Consider the following 20,056-nt stretch of genomic DNA (forward strand, 5'->3'; position numbering starts at 1 on the left):
TGCAACACTGATCCTTAAGTTCGAAATGTGGGTGAAGACTGTCCTGGATTTACACCATGTATTTCCTGGATTTATACCATGGGTTGCCTCTCAGCAGTGCTCAGTCAGACTTGTAGACATTTGACCAGATTCATGGCCCTTGAATTTTAACCAGAGATAAAATTTGATAAAATCTATCAGTCTTGATGTTTAGTTTTTAAAAAATATTTATGTCAGCCATTTGTCTACATAAAGTACATAAGGAACAATAGACTGTTAGGCTGACATCAAATATGTAGATGATGTCATATCTGGGGGAGGGCACAGTGAGTTGAATAGTGTCCCCAAAATTCATAGCAACCTGGAATCTCAAAGTGTGTCCTCAAAATGTGCAGGTGTAATTAATTAACTCCTCCATTTATTGTGAAGTTAAAATAAAATAAGTATAAAACAAAAAGTGTAGTTAATTAGTAGGAGAGATTACACTAAGGTCCATAGATGCAGTAGGTTCTCACTGGGATGTCCTCATCATTAAAGCAGGGAGGGGATGTGAATATCATTGAGTTGGAAGATTTAGCACTTAGGCCTAGGTCTGGGTACTATTTAGCCCCAAACGATATGATATTTCCTTAAAGAAGGGAGCAAAAGAGTCCAACTGCACAGTCTTGGCAGCCCTGGTCGGCTGGTTGAGAAGGGCTGAGGCCTCAGGGATCAGGGTGGATGGGCAACTGAAGATCACAGACTCCCATCACAGAGGAGAAAGCCCAAGAACAGACAGGGGTCCGGAGGGCATGTCGGTGATGGGAGAGATGTGTGGATATTGGAACGGTCTAAGAAGCGAGCTCAGCAGCTTCAGGGTCCAGCTAGAATGTGATTAATATGGCACGTGCCAACTTGAAATACTAACCCAAGGGCACATGAATCTGGCCCACCTATATCACCAGCTGCCTTGCCTGTCTGAAAAAAGATTGTGAATAACTCAGGGTCATACGCAGTTTTTATATTCAATACATTCTGCATGGAAAGTATTCAATTCATAAATGATGATAATGCAAAACCTTCCCACCTTCATCAGAGGCAGAAGCCAGTGGCCACAGGACAAGGAGGACTGGGTGCCCAACATTATTAATAACACTCAGCCTGGAAGAGATTTATACCAGGTTCCTAGATTCAGAGAATTTACTTGATTAAGATGGTTCCAATCAAGTCTCAATTAATTCCAGTTGATAATGTGGATTATTCTCTTGTGGATCACGAACAGTTTTTTTTCTTTTTTCATTCTAGGCAGACTTTTCCCTATCATCCCAGCAGAACATTTGTGAAATGATGCCTCTGTTCAAGGAACCCAAAGTAATTTAATTAGTAACTAAAAAATACAATACAAGAGGTTTAAAAAAATCTGCTGGGAAAAGAGATCTATCTGCTAAAAAGAAAAAATGGAAATAGAGTATAATAGTGAGAAATGATAATAATATGACTCTGTTTATAGCTTTTGATAGAGTAACTCTACTTTCAAAGCGTGCTTCTCTCACGGTTTGGGTCTTCGAGTCTGTGTGACAGAGATGGGGTGGGGCTTATACTGTTTTCACTCTTTCCTGGCTTTGAATGTGGATCCATTCTCTTTCCGTGAAGAAGCAGTGCTATTGCAGACACTGCCAATTACCCTCCAGTCATTCTGGGGAATCTCCATTTAATAGGGAGAATTGTGTGCCTCCCTTTCAGGGACACTGGCTGTAAATTTCTCTGGCTTTGGGACTCTCCAGGACTAGGTAGCGTGAGTGAGACATCACCTTAGGTACTGCCAAATTTAAGGAACTGCCAAAAAACTCAGTAGTCAAGTAAATAATATCTTAATGCAATATTTAAAAAAATCTTATATCAATGCCCCCCAACCCATTGTGAACCAAATATCAAAATTTGGAGACAGGATCAGTATTATTAATTTTCCCTTTGGGCTCCAGGCTCCAGTATGGCTCTATAGGACACTGCTCTGGTAGTCAGCAGCTGGACCCCAAAAGGAGCCTTCCCTCTCTGCCCCCAACCCAATCTAGGGAGTATTTTCTGAGGCCTGATCCCCCATAACATTTGGGGTGTCCAGTTCTCCATATAAATGTCCCAGCAGATGATTCTGGGCCTGAGGGTGGCCCTGTGCTTATGTGCTATGACCATGGTTTCTGGTCCCAATCAGGTACATACAATTTCTTTAGGCCCCTCTTCTGAGTTACAGTCATAAAGAGGCACCTGGAAAAGGATAGTTGAACTTGGGGCTGTCTTAGAAAATCTAGGTGGCGTGGTTTTACTTGGCAGTAGAGATTAAGCTTGAAACTTGGCCCCATGCCCACCTTTTTGACCCCTTTCCTCCAAGTGACAGGAAGATAGAGTTGGAATGGAGATTCCTTTATGCCAGAAGAAGAGATAGATGGGATCTCCCTGGGAGAGTTGTGGCCTGGTCCTCTCCTCCAGGTTCCACAACACCCCAGCACCCAAATGCCAAGGACTCAGTGGGTAGGTCACACATGCTTCCATCCCAATCCTAGAGAGTCCATAGCTTTGGATGGGCCTTTCTCCATCACTTTATCCCCAGCCAATCCCTTGCACCTCCAGATCTGGTTCTGCTTGAGTCACCTGGACCCTTTGGCATAACAGACCTCCAAGTGTTGATCCTTGAGGACATGTGGGACCCTCATCAGTGATGTCAGAGATGTCCATGCTGATTGGATGAACAGTGAAAGCCCCAGAGAAGAGGAGGGAGTCTTTCCCCTTCCCTTGCTTTCTTTCCTGTGCTCACAGTCTTGAGGGGTGTTGCAGTGAGTCAGCAACAGAACTTGAATGGCCCATACCTTCTAGCAGAACCAAATCCTGGGCAAATCAGTAGTGGATGTCCAAACAGCCCTACCTACCACCTTACCCACCCCTCCCCCAATTTTCCTTTGCCACCTTCTCCTTATACCCAGTAGAATTCAGGTAGCTTCTCCAAACCAGAAGAAAAGTTTGAGGTCAGCATCTTAGGATCTCACTACAAATACATGTAGTGGCCCAGTGGGAGATGGAAGCTGGGTTCTTAGGACAATGCAGAGCTTGGCTGGCCCACACTACACTCTCCTTTGGTGATTGATGAATGAATGTTTGGCCCTTGCAGCTCTAATCTGCTCTAAGTGAGGCCTAAAAATATCCAGATGTACCCAGGAGAGGAAGTATTGAGACCCTAAGGAAGACCATGTATGGCCTGAGAGACGTCTCCACAACGCAGCAGAGGAAACAGGCCTCCAGTCTCCCCTGCTCATCTATGGGAAGTAACCACCACACATGGGTCAACCCTTGCCAGTTTGTGAGTTGGTTTCACAACCATTAACACATTTGTTCCTCACAATAATCTGTGAGGTCATCACTGGCAGAAACCAAAAGGGAAGAGAAACACAAGCTATTATTTATTGAACTGAATACTTGCTCTGTGCCAGACGCCACGGCTGGCACTGGGAACACAGGACAGGAGACTAAGTCCTAACCCCAGGCAGCTTTAGCCACTCCTCACCTCACCCTCATCCCCAGTCTATGGTCCTGGCACATTTGCCTCCCAAACACTGCTCAGATCCACCTGCTTCTCATCGCTGTCACCACCCTGCTTCAGCTAGCAGTGACTCCAACAGCATAAGTGCTAACCCAGTCTCCCCATGGCCACCTTTGCTTGCCCATGTTGAATTTTCTACATTGCAGCCAGAGAACATCTATCACCATGCAAATCTGATCATATTATCTACTTGATTAACATTTCAATAGCCTCCCAATGCTCTTGCAGTATGAACCAAAGCTCTTACTATGACCTCCAGACCCCACAAGGTCATCCCTTCTCCACCTATCCAGACAAGGCTCACGCCAGGCTCCCTTGGTCTTTTCCTTCTAGCCACATGGGTCTTCTATCAGATCCCCCAAAACACCATGCTCCCTCCTGACACAGGACCTTTACACAGGCTGTCTTCTCTGCCTGACATGCTCTCTCCTCCTCTTCAAACTCCCCTGCCCCCACACACACCTTATTTATGTGCCCTGTCCTACCCTTTAGATTATTGCTCTTCTGTCAAAGGAAGCTTTCCTGACCTCCCAGATTAGAGCAAGGGTGCAGTGATGGTAATTTTATGTGTCAATTTGGAGGGTGTTTTTGGATGAGATTAACATTTAAATCAGTGAACTCTAGGTAAAGCAGATTGCCCTCTGTTATGTAGGTAAGCCTCATATAATCAGCTGAAGGCCTGAACTGAACAAAAAGACCAGCCTCCCCAAACCAGATAGAATTCTCCAGGAGTCTGTCTTCAGACTTCACCCGTACATTGACTCTCCACCTGCCAACCTTGAGACTGGAACTGCACAATCGGTTCTCCTTGGTCTCTAGCCTTCCAGCCCACACTGCAGTTTTGGACTTGCCAGCCTCCATAATCCCATGAGCCAATTCCTGATAATAAAGCTCTTTCTACATATATATTTAAATGTCTATATCTATATCACAATTCTAACACCACTTCCAACATGTGTGGTTTTCTCCATACCACCAAGCAATTTATTCTGACATTATCTACTCAGAGACAGCATCAGATCCCATAGGTCAAGGGCTCAGTCTCGCAAGACTGTCCCCCACAACACACACACATACACACTTCAGGCACCAACTGCAAGTCCAGATTGTCACCTGTGCTTCTGATCAAACAACTATAGATCAGACGTTCCCACAACTCCTTCCTCAGGTTCAATTAATTTGCTAGAGTGCTTCACAGAACTCAAACATTTTACTTACTAGATTACCAGTTTATTATAAAGTATATAACTCAGGAACAGCCTGAAGAGATGTGTAAGGCAAAGCATGAGGAAAGCATAGAAGCTCCATGCCCTCTCCAGGAATAGAGCATGACACTCTCCCCAAACCTCCATGTGTTCACCTAGCTGGAAGTTCTCAGAACCCAGTACTTTTGGGGTTTTATGGAGGCTTCATTACATAGTCATGATTGATTAAATCATTGGCCATTGATTGAACTCAACCTCCCTCCCCTCTCCCCTACCTGGAGGTCAGGAGGTGGAACTGGAAGGCAACCAGGCCTCATCCATAGATCACCTAGGGGCTTTGTCTCATTAACAAAAGACACCTTTATCTTTCTTATCACAGGAAAGTTCAAGGGTTTTAGAAGCTGCATGTCAGGTACAGAAATGAAGACCAAATATCAAGGGGCAGGGGGATAAATTAGGAGCTTGGGATTAACAGATACACACTACTGTATACATATTTATTTTTATTTATTTATCTATTTGGCTGCACAGGGTCTTAGTTGCAGAATGCAGACCTTTGTTGCCAGGTGCGGGATCTTCGTTGCGGCATGTGAGATCTTTAGTTGCAGCATGCAAACTCTTAGTTGCAGCATGTGGGAGCTAGTTCCCTGACAAGGGATCGAACCTGGGCCCCCTGTATTGGGAGTGTGAAGTCTTAGCCACTGGACCACCAGGGAAGTCTCATACTATATATAAAATAGACAAACAACAAAGTCCTACAGCACAGGGAGCTATATTCGTTATCTTGTAATAACCTATAATGGAAAAGGATCTTTAATATATGTATTATATATATATATATATATATATATATATATATATATATATATATATATAACTGAATCACTGCTGTACACCAAAAACTAACACAATATTGTAAATCAACTATATTTCAATTAAAAAAGAAAATTTAAAAAAATCACCTATATCTCTATCATTTATCTATCTATCATCTGTCTATCCATCCTATTGGTTCTGCTTCTCGGAGAACCCCGACTAACACAGAAACCTCCTAGGAGCTCTCATAGTGTAGTGTTTCTCTCCATCATAGCATGATTCTTCAGTTAACATAGACTCTAATTTCCACGACTGCACACTGGTGCCCATTTTCCCCTCACCTTTGCATCTCGAGTGCCTAACTCTGTTTCTGGCTTACCAAGTTAGGCTCCTGGTAAATATGTGTTTAATACTTAATGAATAAGAACAGAACTTTCACTCATGGAGCTTACAGTCTAGTAGGAAAAGACGGCAAATGAGACAATTTCAGTGCTCTATGACAAGCAGTGACTTTCAGCTCTGAATGCCATAACAGCTTGGAGGTGCAGCTCCTAACCTATGGGGAAGGAATAAGTCGCAAAAGTCTCTCTGAAGGAGAGGACACTTGAGCTGTGCCTTAAAGGACAAATAAGGGTTAATCATGAGAAGTAGAGAAAGGAAATGTGCTAGGCAGGAGTAACAGCGCGTGCATAGACTTCAGGCATGAGAGCCCTTATGGGAAACGGACAAGCCTGACACGGGACCTTTGGATGCAGGGCTAGCGTGCTTGTGTATTATCACAAAGGTGAGGGGGCTGTTGAGGTAGACGTGACATGCTCGTTTTGTACTTCAGTCAGATCGCATGGAAGATGGATTGCAGCCAGGGAGGGAATGGAGTCAGGGAGCTCTGCTGGAAGGCTTTGCCCTAACCCAGAGAAGAGGTTGTGACCACCAGGGTTGAGGTGGTGTTAGCGCTGATGCTGAGAAGGAACAATCTGAGCTAGAGGCAGAGCAGATGGGACTTGGGAACCCAGGGGAACCAGGGCAGGAGGAGGGAATGACTCCAATTTCTGGGCTGGGCAGCTCGCAAGTACAGAAGGGGCGAGTATGAGGTCATGGGTGGGGGAGGAGGAGGAACCTGAGGGGAGTTGGGAATAAGCTGTGTTTGAAATTTGAGTCACGTGGGAGGGAATTAACATTTGTTGAGCAGCTGCCATATCCCAGGTCCTGTGCTGGGTGCTTTTGGTTGATTGTCTCAGTTATTCTCTGTAACTGGCCATTTAAGAGTCAAGTGTGTGGTTTGGGAGCAAGGTCTCACTTTGATCTCACAACCACACACAGGTCATATCTCCGTCTCACAGAAAGAAACCCGGAAAGGTCAGGTTCCTTCCCCAAGGCTGCAGAGCGGGGAAGTGGCAGAGCCAGGATTAGAACAGAGGCTCCATCTCCCAGGAGAGGGCTCGTCCCCCATCCCAGGCTGCCAGCTGAACCCCACATTGCCAGTTCTGTAGTGGAGAAGGCCTGAGGCCTGCTCTTGGGGAAACCACAGGTACATGCGGGGTAACTCCTGTCTCTCCTTTCCTGTCTGCCCCATAGGGCTGGCGTCTCCCCGACTGAGCCACTCTTGCTTCCCTGCTGCCCGTGACCTCTGACTTCCCACCCCACCCCCAAGGCTGGATAAAGGCCAGCAGCGATATTCCTCGGAAGATCCCTGGCAGCACATGGCACACACGGGGGCCTTAAAATGACCACACAGGATTGGAATCTTACTCTGTATTTGAAATCAGGAAAAAAACAGGGAAAGTCACCGCTTTGAGCTCAGCTCCACGGAAAAGGTGTAGTGTTGGGAAGGAGGACATTTGTCCTGGCGGGGTGAGGGGGAGGTGGGTGGCGCTGGGAATTGGCAATTAAATTCCCGGGCTTTTGGAGCTACGGCCAGGATATATGATTCCTTAACAGCCCCTGGGGGTCAAATGCAAACCGCCCAGTGACTCTGGCCCCAGACCCCCCAGCCGGGCCAGGAAGAGCAGTCCCTCACCATGACAACCCACCTCACCCAGTAGGAAACAGGGGAACAGAAAGCGGTCTCTGAGCCTGGAACGGAAAGGGGAAGGAGAATACATTCTGTGGAACATACTCACAGAACACCCACAGGCCTCACATAACTCAACCGAGGGCACAGAAGTGAGGCGCTGGAGGCAGGGGCCTCAGGAATGATGAATGATGAATGGGAGCACCCTAGAGAATACTTCAGCACTTTCACAGAATGTGAGGGCCTTAAGGGTTCTATTTCTTGTCCAACTCCTTCATTGTGTAGAGGAGAAAAGCAATTCCTAGAAAAGTGAATAGATTTATCCAAGGCCACGCAGCTGAGAACAGAGGCAGGATCAGGCCCAGAACTACAGAGTCCAGGGTCCTAGTCCCTGAGAAGGATGGATCCCTTCCTCCCACCTGTCGGCTGCTCTGGACCCTGAGCTCTTGGGCCTGCTTGTGCAGGATGCCCACCCCCATCAATCCCAGTGAGTCTGGAGTGGGGAAAACAACGACCCAGGGCTGACATTCACTACCATCCTCTGGAGCCTTCCTGGGGGCCAGTGAAGTGCAGGCACCAGAGGGCCAGGCCTTCTTGGAAAAAGGGAGAAGCAGGCACTGAGTGGCGATTAAGGTAATTAAAGCTCTAAGCAAATTCCATGCCACACGGAATAAAGGATGCGGGCGTGTGGGTGCCTGGCTGTTCAACCCCCTCCCCAGTCACACCCTCAGCCTCTGATTCTGCAGCCTCAATGACAAGGGTGTCCCTGCCCTTCCTGGGAGCTTGCACGCCTGAGTCCAGTCACTTTGGGGTCTGCTGTTCTCTTCCTCTCGCCCCCAGAACAGGCCGACGCCAGGCCCCCCGCCCTTCCCCAGGCCCTTGGTCCACCTGGCACTAGGATGGTACAGGGGGCTGCACTGAGAGGGGCTCCCCGACCAGCGGTCCCACCAACCCTCTCACCTTCCCAACCCCACCTGGGAGGTCGGCTATTTGCATTTTCCTTGGGGAGGAACGGAAGAAATTTGAGGACCCGTTAACGGTCCCAGGGCTTGTGAACCAGACTAAAGATTATGGGCATCAGAAAAGGGAGAGAAGGATGGGTGTGTGCAGGAGGGGTCCGAGGTGACTGAGAGGCAGAGGGGGGCTTCTAGTCTACTCTCTTAGCTTATCATTTCTTACTTGGAATTGCCTCCTAACAGGCTCCCCTCTCTCCGGCTCCCGAGCCCTCACCTCTCCCGACTCGGTCTTTGTATAAATCAAACCTGACTATGTCTCTACCTTGAAGAAATCTTGCAGTAACTCCCCCACTGTTAGCAGGGGGAGCCTGGCCCTTGGGCAGAGCCTGAAGCCCTGCCTCTCTGCATGCTTATTTCTCCTCAATCCCCATCTCGTCCCCTAAGCTCAGCCTTACGCAGCGCTGGCAGGCCCCAGCACCCTGTGTTCTGTGGCATCAGGGCCACTCACGCCCTTCCCTCCCTCCTCACTTGGCTCGTTCCTGCTTGCCCTTCGAGACTCACCTTCCCAGCCAGGCCTGCCCTGCTCTGCCCTGCGCACACCTCACAACTCCTGCCACCCTGCTGAACAGACTTCTAGTCCAGCAATTGTCACTGTGTGCCAATGGTCTATTTTGCTTCTTTTCCCCACCTTTGAGCTGCCTGAAGGCAGGGACCATATGTTACTCATCTGTGTACCCAGGCCTGGTTCCATAAAGGCTGAAAGATGAAACCATAAATGAATACAGAAATGAATGTGGTAGTAACACTTCCCCCTGCCTCCCACCAGAGCCAGCCTAGTGAACGGACCAAGGAGAGGCCAGAGGGTGAGAGCCGCCTTGGTGACCTCAGTGGTGGTCAAATAACCATCACCGAGTCCTGGGATCCTGACATGATGGATGGACCTGTTCGTTCTCCACACCCCACAAGGCTCACAGTGTTTCCCGGGATGGGAGGGGCTGCTGGCGCCTGCCCAACGCCACCTGGTGGGCAGAATCTCCACTGCATTCCCCACCCAGGAGCCCAGCAAGCCTCCCCCACTTCCACCCTGCCCAACTCCCCTCCCCTCCTGGGGGAACGCCCTCGAAGGCCCCAGCCCCGATCGGGCAGCCGAGAGGGTACAGGCGCCACCCCCAGGAGGCCAGGCAGTAGGGCCTGGAGTGTCAGAGCATAGCGTCACTGGCTGGAGAGGGAAGGCTGGAAGAAGTACCTCCCCTTCTTGCCAGCCGCAAGAGTTCCTCTGCGTCAACCAGCAAGGCTTGCAATTCACTCGCGGGGGGGGGGGGGGGGGGAATGTGGTCTCCTGTATCCTCTGAAGTCCAGGTAGAGACACCTGCTTGGAAATCTCAGAGCTCCTCCAACGGTCACTGCCCAAAGAGGGAAAAGTCGATTCAAGCTACTAGTTTGTCTGAAGCACTGTTCTCCTCTCCGCCCCCACCCCTCCCAGCCTATATGAGAGGAAACGTCCAGTTCCCCACCCTGTGCTCACCAGTCCAGATGTGTGATGTCATACAGATTGCAAGGCGTAAAACAAGCAAGGGGTAAAACGGTCCATTTATGAAGATTTGGGAGGCAGGTCAGAGGCTAGAAGCTCCTGGCTGTGAGGTCAGGAAGGTCTTTGTATGACCAGTTTTGTCATTTAAAATAATTTGTAGACACCCACGCCACCTCCTTTACAGTCAGTCCGAGCCAACATGGGCTCAAACTTCTTCACCCGATGCCCATCTCAGGCCTCAGGCCAGTGTTTGCCTTCCGGACAGGGATCCTCCTCCTCCAACTTTCTCCCTCTCCTCCCTCTCACCCCACAGTCAATTTAGGATTCTCAGAATTTGGAAGTATAACTCAGGGTTACATTATGACTTTCGTGGGCCCTAGGCAATTTGGTCTTTGTCGGCCCCTTGTTCCATTAAAAAAATTTGTAAATTATATTTCACAACTGTCAGTATAAAAACAAATGTAATCTAGGCTGGATTCATTATTGTATATTCATTGTAATTATATTTATTTTTTATTTTGATTTCAAAAGGAATTAAATTCAAATCATGTTCATGAGCTCCCCCCCCCCGCCCCCGGCAAATATCGTGGCCCCTAGACACTGTGATTCCCGTGCCTACTGGTTAAATCGGGCCCCTCAGGACTGAAGCCCGAACTGCACAGGTGCGCAAACCGGCCTTTTCACCGGGGCGCCCACGCCTGCGCCCTCTGTCGGCAGCGGCCCCAGCGGACATCGGGGAAGCCCAAGTTCCTTTTTTTAAGGGACCAGTGACCGTGACTCTAATGGCCTCTCTGCTTCTCCCTGAATACCATGGGCAACCTTCGAAGTAGCCAGAACATCATGAGTCTCATCATACCAGTCCTTGAACTGTTCGGTTCCGTGATCCAGAAGTTTCTCTGACTCTGGATTATGGAGCACGTGGAGTTGCAATGGGATTCTATCATAATAAGATTGCATTTCCTTGAAAATTACTATTTGAAATCTTAGGAATTCTGAGAAACAGAAGTTAAGTGTTAGTGTAAGGTGGATTTCCATAGGAAGGTAAAATGAAATTTACATTACATGTGAGGAACAGATCCACAACACTTTGAATTATTCTTTCAATTAATAATTATCAAAGCAAAGAATATCATAAGTCCACAGATCCATGAATTCCCATTTCATTAAAGCCTCCACTTGGCAGCCTACACAGCTATTCAGTGAATGTGAAAGTTCCCAACCAAAATACTGCCAAATCAGTTGAATCAAAGCATTAAATCTGTGGCTGAAAAGTTATGAAACCATTTAAATTTATTTATTAAATGATGTTTTGACTGCATTAACAGAATCATTAATTAAGCACATCCTTTGTTTAAATTTGACAGACTTGTTCTGGATTAATTTTGTAAGCTGAACAAATAGAATAAAAATTAAATTTAAAAATAAACTGAACTATTTGGCATGTTAGATCATTAAGTGAAGAACTGTTTTGTATTTCATCAGTTTTATAAATTCACATGGTGACATATCAAGTTTCCCCAAGTAGGGAGGGATACACCTGTAAAAGATTAGAACCAACATGTCCTGTTTTACATAAATAATTATATTGTGTTATGAAATTGTGAAACTTAGAGAACTGCTTAGCCTCGTAAGTCCCAGTTCCCACATTTTTTAAATGAAAGCTTGGACTAGTCTGTAGTCTTCAAACGATTTTAGATATAAAAACATTTCTATCAAGTGAAATAATCATAGTTAATAGTAACAGGTAATGTTTGTGTTTTCACTTTTCATCCTCACAACACCGTATGACCAGTGTCCAATTTATATTGCAGTTGAAGAAACAGAGGCCAGAAGAGGTTAGCTAACATACTCAAGATCACACAGCTAACCACAGAGCTAGAATTAAAACCCAGTTCTCTCAACCTCAAGACTCATGCTCTTTAATCATTTGAAGCCCCCTCTGTGAAGCAAAGAGGGAGGCTTTTCTGACTGAAGAGCAAGTGGGGGCTTCCCAGAGCCCCAGTAACTCTACTTCTCATCCTAGGAGTTCAGTTTAGGAAGTGCCTGTTTTTTTCCTTTAAAAAAATTTTTTTTCAACTAAGAGTTTTGCCTTTATATCTGGTCAAATAACAAAAAAATTTTCATCATGATTAAAACAGATTTTAAAATTCTCATAGCTCTCTTTGGTCATCCGGTCCCACGTCGTCGCCCCTCCCCCCAGCTCCCCCATCTGCCTTCTTCAGTAGATTCAGGGATTCCCAGGAGTCTGCAGACCCGCAATTAAGAAATTCAAGTAAAATTCAGGTGGAGACCATATACAGAATATATGGCATATAGTGACATCTACTGGTAAATTGTGGTATTGCATCCAACTTCCTCTTACAGGAAATGAGGATCCCGCGGCTAAATTCTACCCAGTTGCAGATGTAAATCAAAATAGGAGAAATTTCTGTCATACAGAGAAAGCAAGGGGGAGATCTTGGAATTTCCCAGCACAGTAAAAAGTTCGAGTTATGGTCCTGACTTTGCAATCAATACGCTTGGTGCCTTAGCTCCAGGACCTCACCTTGAATCACCTGGGCTTTACCATTGTGTCCCCAAAGCACTAAGGGCACAAGGGGCCATGTCAGAGAGGCAGAGCCAAGAGAGTGTGGCTCCTCTCCTCCTCCTAATCTAGGCACTTCTCTTTTTATCTCTTCATATGCTAATTTTTTTAATAATGTTCTGTTTTCAAAAAGAATTCCACATCTCTTTTCAAAAGTCTCTCAAAATTCTGTTTGTACTCTGAAGACCTGGGCAACCTATGTCGGCATTTACTGTGCCTACCACATTTTAAGGTCCTGTACTAACTCTTTATGAGCTACAACATAGGAGTCCCAGCCCCCTTCTCTTAAAGAGCTTACAGGGACTGCCCTGGAGGTGCAGTGATTAAGAATCAGCCTGCCAATGCAGGGGGCATGGGTTTGATCCCTGGTCCAGGGATCCCACATGCCGCAGAGCACTTAAGCCCATGCACCACAGTTACTGAGCCTGTGCTCTGGAGCCCACGAGCCACAACTACAGAACCTGCATGCCACAACTACTGAAGCCCGTGGGCCTAGAGCCCATGATCTGCAACTGGAGAAGCCCGCGTACTGCAACGAAGAATAGCCCTAGCCCCGGCTCGCGGCAACTAGAGAAAGCCCGCGGGCAGCAACGAAGACCCAGCGCAGTCAAAAATAAATAAATAAAATAATTAATTAATTTTTTAAAAATAAAGAACTTACAATTGTGGAATAAAACAAGCACATCATCTGTTCCTTCCTTAACTAAGCATTTTTGTCAAACTAGGATATATTTTCCATGTGATCAGAGAGAGAATTCTTTTTATAGTCAATCTTGCTGGAAGGGGTCTTTGCTATAAAATGAGTGTTTCAGGAGTCTCTTGGGAAGAAACCGTTATGGACTTGAGATCCACTGTCGTTACTATGTAACAGTGTTCCTTCTCATGGGAAGTGTATCAGATTAGAGACTTGGCCAGTAGTGTCTGTTGTTCTTAAGCAAAGTACATAAGGCTCTGAGGTTCCCAACCCAGACAACAGGCTATATATCTGCAAATTTCCCATTCAAAGTCCATCTTCATTTTGTAATCAAGTTGTTTGATTTTTAAACAGTTCTATTAAAGAATAGGGAGCAATGTACTACTCAATGATCCAAATAAGGTAATAATAATATCATGAATTATTAGTGTTGATTAAGTACTTACTCTGGCCCAGAAATTGTTCTAAGAGCATTAACTTATTTTATCCTCACAAAATCCCTAAAAACTACATTTTCTTCTTATCATCATTTTACAGAGGAGGAAACTGAGGCACAGAGTCATTAAATAACAAGGAAGTTACCATTGTCTGACACCACTGATCCAGACTTCCTGCCCTTAGGGAAGTTATAAAAGGGAGTCAGACTAGCTCCATCCTCCCCCCTAACCCACTGGTTACTCTCAGAGGCCTTGCTGTGGGCCCCCCGCCCCTGCACTCAGCTCTGGGCTCTGGTATTATTTGGACAGATGAAGAATCCCACCTTCCGCCCAGGGCCAGCAGTGGCATGGGCAGTGCCTGAATATTGTTTAGCATTGCGTTCAATAAGGAAAAGGAAAATTAGAAAGAGAGATTCAAGTTTTTGGACTGTCTCTATCTCTTAGCATCCTGTATAAGTCTATATTTGATAAGATTAGATTGATCAAATCTAATCCTCCTTTAGATTAGACAAAGAGGATTATCTAATCCTTTTCAAGTTGGGCCCCCTTGGATGACATTTAAGGCAAAAAAAATGAGAGTTTCAAGACTCTAATGGGCATTAAAAAATCAGAATTATTTTACTTTCCTCTTTTTCCTCTATCCAAGAAAATCCAAGAAGTACTTGATTGTAATATGTATAGCTTCCAGATCTTGGTTGAAGATGAGATTTTCTTTTCAAGTATCTGAGAACTCTCTATAAGACCACTTTCCCTACTCTACCCTACCCTGGCCTTGCAAGGAAAAAGACTCCCAAACCACAGCCAAGCCCTGTGGGCACCGTAGGATAACTCTCAAAGGGAAGTGTTCTCACCTTTTAATTATCTTCCCAACAGCAGGAATGATCAGCTGGAGACTCCCAACCATAACTCACTGACATCGTAGACCAGCTGCATAGACAGGTCTGCTCTGATAGATACATTATGTGGCAAGCAAAGAACAAAGAAACCCATCATCACTATGTGTTTTCACCCTTGTAATATGTATAATTTATCTTCTTTTGGAAAGGTGCATATAAATTTTAATGCAACTTGCTTAAGAAAAAGTCACAGTTTGCTACTCCCATTTGTTTCCCAGGAGAAAGAGGAAAACCTTAACTTCATGATGAGTATTAAGAGGACTTCAGGTCCATAAGGAGATCTCCCCAAAGGGGAGGCATCTCTGATATGTTAGGTCCTTAAAACAATAAAAAAAAAAAATCTATGTGATCCCAAGACAGCCCCATCCTTCACACACTGACTAAGAAGCCTTAGGTGACATTGAACAAGGAGGCACGTATCTCAGGATTTCAGGATTAGAGAGATGGATTCTCTTTAACACACATGAAAACACCAGGCACAGAATTTCTGGAAACGAAGAGTAGTAAGGACATTGTCTAACAACCTCCCATCCAGTGTATTTTTCCCTTCTACAATATCCTTGGCATATGGTCGGCCCTCCTTTTTGTTGTCCAGAAACTGAGGAAAAGACGATCTAATTCAACATTAGAGACAAATGCTTATCTCCTGGGTGACTATAAATCCAAGGCAGCCTTCAGGCAGTAACCTGCTGAATAGGCTACAATATTCTCAAAGTGTGGACTGGAAAACAGAAGCTGCCTATCCATCTCTGTCCTCCACGTCGGACTCTGAGAGACCTCATACATGCACAAGCAGGCCCACTTTTCAATCTGAGAGTCAATGCAAGTGAAATAGGTAGTGTTTCCAGTCCAAAATGACAATCTGAGTCAATAAATTGAACACAGTCCCTTCATAATTCCCAGATGAAGTGACTTCTGGGGCAGAAGAGGACAAACACTCAATGCCTCAGTGTGACATGGATCAAAGATGAGATGAGGAATTTGTGGAGGGTGGTACCAGATTCAAACCCCACAACATCCTTGAGAAGAGGATAGATGCTGGAGTTCTCAAGGAGGGGCAGGTGGCCAAAAGTACGCCCAATGCTTGTTCGTGGCACAGAAAGCATGAGAATGGAGGAGAGGTACTGATGAGGTCTGCTCTTGGTGCGGGCCACCATGCTAGTTGGAGAGATACAGCTGCCTTTTCAGCTTCAGCGGCCACAGAAGGAGCCCTTGAGTCGGAGGTGAGACTGGCTGCCCTTGGCCACCTCTCTCTTACCCTCACACACCATGAAATGTCTAAGGTGATTAAAGTCAAGAAGATGTAAACTTGTTTCCTTTGCTGAAGGGACGCATAATCTCTAACAGAACACCTATCCTTTCCTATATTGGACAAGCACAGACCTTCTTCTTTAAGGATGAGAACATGGAGGAAAATTACCAGATATAGAAATAAAGGGGCCACTATGAGGAGTGCCAGGCAAATTCAATAAAATAAGGTTCATGAGGTATACTCTAAGCAAACATTGAATGTCAAAGATAAAGAAAAAAGGCCTATAGCCATCCAGGTAGAAAGCAAAACCAACAGGCTATTTATACTGAAAAGCAGCAGATTTCTGCTTTGGAACCTTAAATGCAAAAATGTCATTCGGTAGCTGAACAGATAATTCATTTGCGTAATGGAAGAAGATACTGCAGGGAAAATAAGGGTGCTTCAGCTATACCTTTGGCACAGAGGACTCACACTCATAATATGGGGCAAAAGGGGTTTCATAAAAATACAGTATGATTCTATACATGTAAAGATCAAAAATAGTCAAACTAAACACTGTATTATTAAGGATACAAATCTCAGAAGTAAAACTATAAACAAGAAAGTGAGATTACATTAACTCAAAATTCAGGATAATGGTTCCATTTGGGGAACAATTAGAGTGATGCCATTGGACACTTTGAGGTGTTGGTGAAGTTCTATTGATATTCCTTAGGCCAGTGGTAGCTTCATGGGTGTTTGCTTTATTATTACCCTTTAAATTGTACAAATACATGTTGTACACCATTCTGTATATATAACATGTTTCAAATAAAAATTAGGGAAAAAATACATCTAAAATAGAAAATAAAGAAAATGTATAAATGAAAAATGAACTTTTTTAAGATTTAAAGAATGTACCAGTTAATGCAATTTTTAAAACTTAAGCATGGACAGAGTAGGAATATTATATAAAGTATATTTTAAGAAAAAAATCTGATAAAGCACCAAAAAGAGAAAGAGAGGAAGACTACAATGGATGAATCTCATTTGTGAAAACAGATGAAAAATTCCTAATAGGTTTTTTTAAAAATAGGAAATTAGACTAAGAGGTATATTATTAAGCCTTATCTGGTACTGTTAGGTACTGTTAGACTTTATAATAAAAATATGCAAATGGTTTGACACTAGAAAATGTCTTATACTGAATTCAGAGAAAAGTCTCAGGATAACAGTAGATGCCAAAAAGTCATTCAATCAAGTTCAACACATTTTACTTATAGTAATAAAAAATCAAAACATCAGAGAACTATAAAAATATACATCTTTGAAGTCAAACACTAGGGGCATTCCTACTAAAATCCAATATAATATAAAGATGTCTGCTATCAGGACCATTATTCAAAATTATTAGGAAGTTTTAGGCAAGTGTAATAAGGTAAGAAAAAAGAATAAAGAAGTATACATATTGGAAAAGACAATTATAATTTTTTTCATGATGATATAATTATTTGAAAAATCAAGAAAGAAAATTAATGGAAAAATGATTAGTGCTAATGAGAGAGTTCTTGTGTTGTGTTCAATTGCAAAATAAATGTACAAAACTTAATAGTAATAATCACAACCTCAAACGCCTTCAGGCAAACAATAAAAATGAATGATGCAGACTGGTGGGGACCTTCTGTGACTATAGGAGACAACAGCTTCCCAGCTCCCAGCTCATTTTTATCAAGAAAGAAAGTGACCACAGAGTTTCTAGATATTCTGATTTTTCAAGAGAATTTGGAAAATTATATTTTTGTATAAAATTTTCTGATTTTTTATGTATATAACTAATTCAAAAATTACATGAACTAAATATATCCATAGGCTAGATATGACCATGGGCCTCCAGTGTGCAACTTTTTTTTTCTTTTTTTGTGGTACGCGGGCCTCTCACTGTTGTGGCCTCTCCCGTCGCGGCCTCTCCCGTTGCGGAGCACAGGCTCCGGACGCGCAGATTCAGCAGCCATGGCTCACGGGTCCAGCTGCTCCGTGGCATGTGGGATCCTCCCGGACCGGGGCATGAACCCGTGTCCCCTGCATCGGCAGGCAGACTCTCAACCACTGCGCCACCAGGGAAGCCCCAGTGTGCAACTTTTGATCAGCATTTTCCTATATAACTATTCTGCAAATATAATGGAGGGAAATGTGAAATGGGACAAAAATTGATTAACTTTTCAATAGCGCACCATTTGAAATAAATAAAACGAAATTTCTACTTCTTACAGCACACCAAATAAAGCCTGGAGGATAAAGATTTAAATGTAACATAAGAAACATAACAAGCACTAGAAAAAATATAAAGCTGAATATTTATGTAATCTTGGTGTGGGGAAGGCTTTCTAAAACTAACAATAAATAGAGAAATTATAAAAGAAACGTCTGACCTTGATTACATATACTTTTTAAATATTTCAGGTCTCAAAAATTAAAAAGCTGGTGGCAGACTAGGAAAAATATTTAAAACACAAAGGATCAATATCTCTTATATAGAAAGACTGGTCTTACAAATTAGTAACAAGCACCTTCAGAAAATATCAAGCACAGGATGTGGAAAAACAAGTTGCAAAATAAGAAATGCCAACAGCTGATGAATATATGGTAACATCGCATGTCACTAGTAATCAAAGAAATACAAATAAAACCAGTGACTCAATGCCATTTTCCACTACTGACTTGACAAACATTTTTTTAAATTGTTTTTGAGGTCCAGTATTGACAAAGACATTTATTGTTGGTAGAGGTATTTTTGAATACAACTTGTAGAAAAATCTGGCAATATGTGTCAGAATGCTTTAACTCAGCAAGTCCATTGCTGGAAGTTTAGTCTAAGGAACTAAGAATATATACAATAATTCAGTTGCAAAAATGTCATTATTGATATAATAGCAGAATCCCAAAACAAACAAAAAACAGAACAATGCAAACACTAACTGAGAAATAGCTAAATTAGTACATTCATACTGGGAAATTCTTGGCAGTCAATTTAAAGTCTGAAGAAGTCCTGAAAAAATATTTATTATTATTGAAAGATATTCACAATACATTGCTAAGAGTTTTGTTTTTGGTTCTTTTTGTGGGGGGAGGGATATGTCTTTTAAGTCTCCTTTATTTATTTATTTTTTAAAATTTTTATTAGAGTATGTTGTGTTAGTCTGCTGTACAGCAAAGTGAACCAATTATACATATACGTAAAGCCACTCTTTTTTAGATTTCCTTGCTAAGCGTTTTTAAAATTTATTTTTAATTACATTTAAAACATAAAATTAAGTCAATTTTTATTTTAGATTAGTGTGACTCCAAACTACACAGTGTATGTACAGAGATCAGAAAGGATATATCTCAAGATATCAACAGTAGTACTAACAGAGGTTATCTCTGGATTGTGAGCTTATGATTATTGTGTTCCAAATTTCCTTTTTATTTTTTTATTTATTGTTTTTTATTTTATTATTTTATTTTTTTGGCTGTTGGGTCTTCATTGCTGTGCATGGGCTTTCTGTAGTTGCGTTGAGCAGCCTTCTCATTGCAGTGGCCTCTCTTGTTGCAGAGCACAAGCTCTAGGTGCGTGGGCTTCATTAGATGTGGCATGTGGGCTCAGTAGTTGTGGTTCGCAGGCTCTAGTAGCTCTGGTTCGCAGGTGCACAGGCTTAGTTGCTCCACAGCATGTGGGGTCTTCCCGGACCAGGGCTCAAACCTGTGTCTCCTGCATTGGTAAGTGGATTCTTAACCACTGTGCCACCAGGGAAGCCCCCAAACTTCCTTTTTTAACATTTTGTTTTTCTATAATAAATATCTTGTTTTGATAACAAGGGGGAAAGCTTTATTTTTAATTAAAAAATAAGGAAACCTGGGGGTACCAGGTGGACTAATTGATTATTATAGTTACACAGCTATAAGTATTAGAAGGAGCTAGATAGAGTTCACATAGTTCAGTTTGCTCTGTGTGTGTGCAAATATGTATACTGTATATAATCATCAGGCTCACCTTTCTACTTATGTTTTGGTTAGACTGCTTTTTTAAAATATTTATTTATTTATTTATTTTTAAATTTTTTTGCAGTATGCGGGCCTCTCACTGTTGTGGCCTCTCCCGTTGTGGAGCA

The 20,056-nt window shown here is 43.6% G+C and overlaps 1 protein-coding gene across 1 annotated transcript in view; it reads right to left on the reverse strand.

Annotated features, from left to right (window-relative positions):
- The window catches only part of SLAMF9 (SLAM family member 9), a gene marked incomplete at its 5' end in the record, with an annotated part of 56,739 nt that extends 42,582 nt beyond the window's left edge, over positions 1 to 14,157 (reverse strand). Inside the window, 1 exon segment of the mRNA XM_082612208.1 lies at positions 14,105 to 14,157. Within this exon segment, the coding sequence (XP_082468334.1) occupies positions 14,105 to 14,157 (53 nt within the window).
- Between the last annotated feature and the right edge of the window lie 5,899 nt (positions 14,158 to 20,056).

This window comes from Mesoplodon mirus, assembly GCF_964341445.2.
Source record: "Mesoplodon mirus genome assembly, chromosome: 3".
NCBI classification, from domain to species: domain Eukaryota; kingdom Metazoa; phylum Chordata; class Mammalia; order Artiodactyla; family Ziphiidae; genus Mesoplodon; species Mesoplodon mirus.